The sequence below is a fragment of the Crocodylus porosus genome, unplaced genomic scaffold (assembly GCF_001723895.1).
Source record: "Crocodylus porosus isolate Cpor-Errol unplaced genomic scaffold, CroPor_comp1, whole genome shotgun sequence".
In the NCBI taxonomy this organism is placed as follows: Eukaryota; Metazoa; Chordata; order Crocodylia; family Crocodylidae; genus Crocodylus; species Crocodylus porosus.
In genome coordinates this window covers 28,923,707-28,930,369 of record NW_017728909.1, presented here as the reverse complement: position 1 = coordinate 28,930,369, position 6,663 = coordinate 28,923,707, and the positions used below count along the sequence as shown (strand labels likewise).

The window sequence follows — 6,663 nt, the reverse complement described above, 5'->3', positions numbered from 1 at the left end:
CCAGCTGAGTTCCTGCCCGTTGGGCTGGGGGCTGGACTCGATGATCTTCCAAGGTCCCTTCCAGCCCTAATGTCTATAAAATCTATGAAAGGGGGCACCAGCATCACCATGGGCTCTGTCTGGGTGGAGGCCTCAGAGGAGCCTAGGGTAGGTGACACCACTGGGGCGGGATCCCTAGCGGCCGCCCTCCACAGCCTTACCACCAGGTCACGATCCCTAGCAGCCACTCCCCATGTTCTTACCATGTCCATGAAGCTGTGAGTCTTCTTCTCTCTCCTGCTGTGCAGACTCCTTCCTGGCTCCTTCTGCAAGCCTGCCTTGCATGAACACCAGCATGCCCTTTCAGAGAGTGCCTGTCTGCACACTCTGTTTGCATGCACTGCCTGTGCGTGGCTCAGGAGTGCGGCTCCCTGCCAGCTCATTTAAGAGGGATCTGGGACGCTCCCCCTCTGGATCCTCTGCAGCTGTGCCAGCTCCCTTCACCCGCCTCACTTACCTTGTGGCATCAGCTGTGGCCTCTGTCACTGTTGCTGATGCCACCTCCACAGCCAGTAAGTGTGGGTAGGTGGGCACACGTGTGCTGGCTGCCCATGTGCTCCCCCTCAGCTCCCAAACCTCATTCTCCTGATGCATATACAGAATAATTTTCAATGTAGTTATTTAGGCTAAATACAGTCAAAAAAGCCTGTGGCTGAATCAAATCAATTTTCACAGGTTATTAAATAGATTTCATAGACATTAGGGGCTGGAAGGGACCTTGTGAGATCATCGAGTCCAGCCCCCTTGCCAGAGGCAAGGAGTCTTAAGGGATCAAATGATCCCAAAAAGATAAACATCCAAATGACTTTTGAATAACTCCAGAGGAGGTGCTTGCACCACCTCTGGGAGGAGTCTGTTCTAGACTTTGGACACTTGGAATGTAAAGAAGTTCTTCCTTATATCAAGTCTGAATCAGCCTTCTAGAAGTTTGTGGCCATTGGACCTAGTTATCCCTTGGGGAGCCCTGGGGAACAACTGTTCTCTCAGATCCTGATGTACCACCCCTGTCCCTTATGTACTTATAGGCAGCCACCAAGTCCCCCCTGAGCCTTCTCTTTGCCAGGCTGAAGAATCCCATGTTCCATAAGTATGATGCTGTTTTTTTCTCCCAAGGTGAAGTACCCTGCATTTCTCTATGTTGAATGTCATCAGGTTTAGGTCTGCCCATTTTGAAAGTGTGTCCAAGTCAGCCTGTATCCCCAGCCTGTTCTCTAGCATGGCCTCCTCCCCAACCTTTTGTGCTGTCTGTGCACTTTGCCAATCCGCATCTGAGTGAATGGAGGGCGGATGGAAAACTGGCTCAAAGTAATCGTTTAGGAGATTGGTCTTTTCAGACATCAGCTGCCCCATTTGATCTTGCATGGGGCGAATGTTGCTTTTGTTCTTCCTCCAACTTCCCACATACCTGAAGAATGACTTTTTGTTACCCTTGATTCCAGTGGCTAGCCTGAATTTGGCTGCTGCCTTGGCTTTTCTGGACCGCTCCCTACAGGAACGGGCTAGTGCTGAGTAGTACTCCTTGGTGATGATTCCAGTTTTCTATCTGGTGTAGGCTTCTCTTTTTTTGTTTCAGGAAACCCACAAGTTCCCTGTTGAGCCAAGGAGGCTTCCCTGCCCTCTGACTGCATTTCCTGTGGGATGGGATGGACTTCCCTTGTGCTTTGAGGATTGAGTTCTTTAGGAACAACCATTCATAGACTCCACTTCCTAGGGGGCCATGGTCTCTTAGTTCCTGACTGACCAGTCTCCTGAGTTTGTGTAAATCAGCCTTCCCAAAGTTGAGGATTTCTGTTTTACTGAGGTATTTCCCCACCCTGCATTGGACAGAGAAAGCAATCAGGTTATGGTTGTTGTCACCAAGCTTACCCTCAATCCTCAGATCGCTCCCCAGATCATCCCCTTTGGCCAGAACCAGATCCAGCAGTGCCTCTCCCCTAGTTGGCCTGTAGACCTCTTGCATTAGCTACAGGTTATCAATGCAGGTGAGGAAGTTATGTGACCAGTCAGACCTGGCCATGTGCTCATCCCACAAGAGTCAGGGAGGTTGAAGTCTCTCATGACTATCATATATTAGGAATGTGCAGCCTCGGCCAGTTCGAGATCCAGTTCTTCTTCTTGGTTTGGAGGTCTGTAATAGACTCCTATGAGTATATACTCTTCTTTATGTTCCCCCCCATATTTTAACCCAGAGGGTCCCAAGATGCCCTCCATGGTTAATGCATTCATAGTTTCATAGTTTCATAGTTTGTAGGGTCAGAAGGGACCTGAGCAGATCATCAAATCTGACCCCCTGCCTTGGAAGGAAAAAGTACTGGGGTCAAACGACCCCAGCAAGGTGTTCATCTAGCCTTGTCTTAAAGACCCCCAGGGTAGGAGCCAGCACCATTCCTCTTGGAAGTTGGTTCACAGAGGTAACTATGTGTAAAGACACTGAAAGACAAGAATCTCACAAAGCATAGACATTTTGGCCAACATTTGCTTGACTATACTACAGCCATGATAACAGCTACTTTATTAGTGTATAATAAATCTCTTACAGTAGGGGCTGATTCCTTTTGATCTCACTAAGCTTCTAAGGCAGAGGCCCGGTCTTGAACTCAAGAATCCCATCATTACTTTAAACAGGTCTTCATTTGCACTTGCTGTCCTCCTGGCAAAATTTAAGAAAGCAAAGTGATTCCTCAATTTTTTTCAGCTCAGCAGGAATAGTTCTTGTATTCTGTAGGTCCCTGGGCAGCACACTTCTGTATTTGGCTGTAGTTGGCTTTAAAACCTTGTGACTTAGTGCTGACGGTTGACTTTGGTTTTGTAGATAGATAAAGAAGTTACAAATGAGATTAGGGTTCTGTTAAAATTTAACTAGATTAAACAAAAGATTCTCAATCTGAGGATCGGTATATTCCTTGTTTTAAGGGGACACACATAAACTATTCTCATAAATGTCTGGCTTACAGATATCTATGAAAGAAGATTCCATTTGTTTTGCAGACAGCTGTCTCCTTTCATAAATTATTACCAGATTTGGGATTTAGTGGTTTCCTCGGCTCTGTAAGACACACCAGGGTAAGTCTGCATATTTAAAAAATGTGTTCATTCATGTTTATTGTGTGAACAAGTTAAAAGTATGGTGGATAGTTATGGATGGAATTTTCAAAGGCATCTAAGGGCATTAGGCAACTAAGTACCATCCCTTAGGCTCATTTAAAAATCTCATCCAAGAGAGTCTATTGCAACTACTGATCCTTTACTTATAACTGGACCAAACCTTAACATTTGGTAAAGAATCTGGCATGGCATTCTCTACCCTAAGTGCTAAATCTGCAGGGTAAGTCAGTGATTCAGTCAAATAGAAGGTAGGGTAGATTTGCACCTTATAGACTAACCAAAGTATATAGCACCATTTCAAAGCAGTCATGGGGAACAAACTGGTCCTGGCTTACAGACAACACCCAAACCTCAAATGGCATCTCTCAAGCAACAGGCTTCTTAGCTCCCAGTCTCACCAAGGCACCAGACCTTGCAATGTGCCCAGGTTTCTTCTGTGTCCCAACATCAGTACAGATCATGTCATCACTATAACATCCAAAGTTTGTTTACTTGCACCTCTACCAATGCAATTACCTACTTAGTGTGCCCCTCTGCTGTCTATGTTGGATAGACTGGGCAATCCCTACTTGTGAGAATGACTGAATACAACTTTGATATGAGTTACAGAGACACATGCAAACCTCTGGCAGAACCCTTTAACCTCCCTTGAAACTATATCACTGCCCTGAGGGTTGCTGTTTTTAGACAGCAAACTTTTAAAAACCAATCTGAACAGGAAACTCTGGACCAAGAAGTTACTCACAGACTGAATAGTCAAATATAGTTTAAATAGGGATTATGGATTCTTATCCTGTTACCTGAGTTAGTTTTGTGACCCATTTGTTCCTATGACTTTACTGGTGGTTTTCTCATCTCTGCCAGCACTGTCTGTCTGTCTCATATTCTGATTTCTGTCTCCTTCTTATACTCTGCTTTTTGCACATAGTATCTGATGAAGTAAGCTTCAGCCTATGACATCTTGTGGTATATGTACCTAAATAGCTACTTTATTTAGTCTATAAGATGAAAATCTAGCCTGCCTTTTACGGTATATAGCACAGCCACCACAGTCACTTTCATTCAGAAAGGCTAGAGGAAGGAGAAGAAAAGGTAATGCTACTCTTTGAATAATAGTAGTGGTCAGCTCACTTACCAAGCAATGCAAAACTTGGGTTTTAGGCCTTTCTCAGCCTTGGAGGATTTAAATAATTATTTTCTACTTCCTACAACAGAGCCCTAACCACCTGATTATATAATGGTCTCCACAGTGGACATTTATCATCTCTCCTATTTAAGAGGCACAGCCATTTTACAAATAAGAATACAAGAATCATGGAGCCAGAGAAAGAAATAGAAATAGTTCAAGAATGAGCCTGACTCTGTACCCCAGTGATTAGGTCCTTAATTACAATGGTAAGAACTGCTGTGATAAAAGTTATTATTTCAGAGAGACTCCCTAGTTTAGACAAGTTGGGAATTGGGACATGGTCCCTCAGTTAGGTAGTAGCCACTTAGAGAGAGACAGAGGGTCTGCAGAATCTGGTGTACTGCATCATGGCTAAAGTGTGGTGCTTTGTTCTTTTCATTTATGTATGCCTAGATTCTGGGTGCTTCTGGTTGTCATCCAGTAACTGTTTAATGTGAAATGCACAAATTTTTTGTGGAGCAATGACCAGAACCTTCTGATTCCCCTTTTTGGTGACTGCTCTAACCACTATACCACTAGCTCCCTTTGTTTATTGTCCCCCTAGCCCCATGAATCCTGTATCCCTGATACCCAGGGAGCATAAAGCAACTACAGAGAATACTTGGTTCTTGGACAGCTGACCCATCTGTTGCACCCTCCAACCATGTTCCTGTTGATAGTGGGAAGATGGATGATCACAGAGCCTCCTTTAGGGATATTTAGCCTACAGTTTGGGAGAAATATAAACTCACTTCATAAAGACTCCTGTGCCCAATTCCCTGAATGGGAAGAGAGCTGAGAAGTTGATAGCACAAGTAAATCTCTTAACTTGTTCTACATCTCCATATGTATGTATGCATGCATGTGTACAAATTGCAGGCATGTATAAAGACGAGGGAGTGTGGTTAGCTGTTATTAAAGGTAAAGATTAAATGTAAAAAACTTCTTTTTTAACTAGTCCCTGATGTGACCCAGGGGCAGCTGACATAGTTAATGAATTCTGAGCATGTATTTGCCTGTGAGTAGAATACAATGAATAATACTTTTTTTTTTTTTTTTTTACTGCAGCTGGACACCTTCCAGCTATGGACAAGACTATTATAGTATTCTTCATTCTGCTGAGCACTGCAACTGAAAGCAGCCTGGGATGTAATTGTGAGCAATATGCATGGAGTTCTTGGTCCAGGTGTTCAAAAACATGCAATTATGGAATTCAGAGTAGAGACAGGTTGGCATAGATTACTAAGTTGCTTTAATGTATTGATTTTTTAGAGGTCTGTTTTGTTTTAAGTTTTCAGTCAGGAAGAGAATCACTGTGCTATAGGAAGACTTATAAACACCTAAGAGTTTACAGTAAAAAACATGTGCAAAAATTCTTATTTTGCCTTTGGAAGTGGCTGCTTCCACTGATTGCTAGGTCACATGAATGATTCACTAATTACTATATTTATATGACAATTGAATTTTAAAATCTTCTATGAAGCATGCTAAACATTGCAGTTATTCAATATTAAGAATTAAAGTGGGACATAAAAGTATGTGCATAAGCTGACTTACTAACCTTTCCTGTACATGGGAACATGATTTTAAACATGTTTCATAAGATCTACAAGAATTTTTGTTTCAAGATGTTTCTCTTTGCCTTTTTCTTTCTCTCATTCTTTCCTGATTGTAAACTGCTGAAAACTAAAACTGATTTTCAAATCATGTGTCTTTTTATTTTTGGCTCCCCCTGTAAGTGTAGCAGAAATGTTATAATTGCACCATACCTCACTAATGGTAATCTTATTTTTCAGGCAAATAATATATGATACTTATTTTATAAAAAATTCCTGTGACAAACTTTGCACACTCTCAGAATCCCGGGCATGCAATGAACAGGCATGTCCTATCAACTGCCAGCTTGGAGATTTGGGTCCCTGGTCAGAATGTGATCCATGTGTTAAAAAACAAGTAGGTGGAAAATAAAACTGGTTTGAAGGGAGTGGGAAAACAGATGTTATGATCCAGGTCATGAGAGGTGGTGTTAATTGTAGTGCAATAAACCAGCTACTGGCCTGCAGGGGATATGGGGCATATGGTCTGCAGGTCCCTGCAGCTGCCTCTCCCATTGCTGTGCTGTCAGAGAACCTGGGAGAAGGCTGCACACCCTTCTCCTTGCAGGGGAAAGGAGAGAAATCCTGGGGGAGGATGGAGGTGGGGGCTATGTTGTCATTAGTGCAGACCCCATGACAGGGCTGTGTGTACCACCAGTGCTGCCCATGCAGCAGGACTCAGGGGGATCCTGGGTGGCCACATGATGCTGCCTGAATAGCTGCGGGGGTGGAATCCCACAGCACATAGCTCACATG

The 6,663-nt window shown here is 43.5% G+C and overlaps 1 protein-coding gene across 1 annotated transcript in view; it reads left to right on the top strand.

The window, feature by feature from the left end:
• The first annotated feature begins 2,957 nt into the window (after positions 1-2,957).
• Positions 2,958-6,663, top strand: part of LOC109307865 (complement component C6-like) — a 43,067-nt gene continuing 39,361 nt past the window's right edge. The window contains exons 1-3 of the mRNA XM_019532004.1: positions 2,958-3,102; positions 5,381-5,540; positions 6,109-6,265. Of these exons, the coding sequence (XP_019387549.1) occupies positions 5,398-5,540; positions 6,109-6,265 (300 nt within the window). The 5' untranslated portion in view covers positions 2,958-3,102; positions 5,381-5,397. The remainder of the gene's footprint in view (positions 3,103-5,380; positions 5,541-6,108; positions 6,266-6,663) is intronic.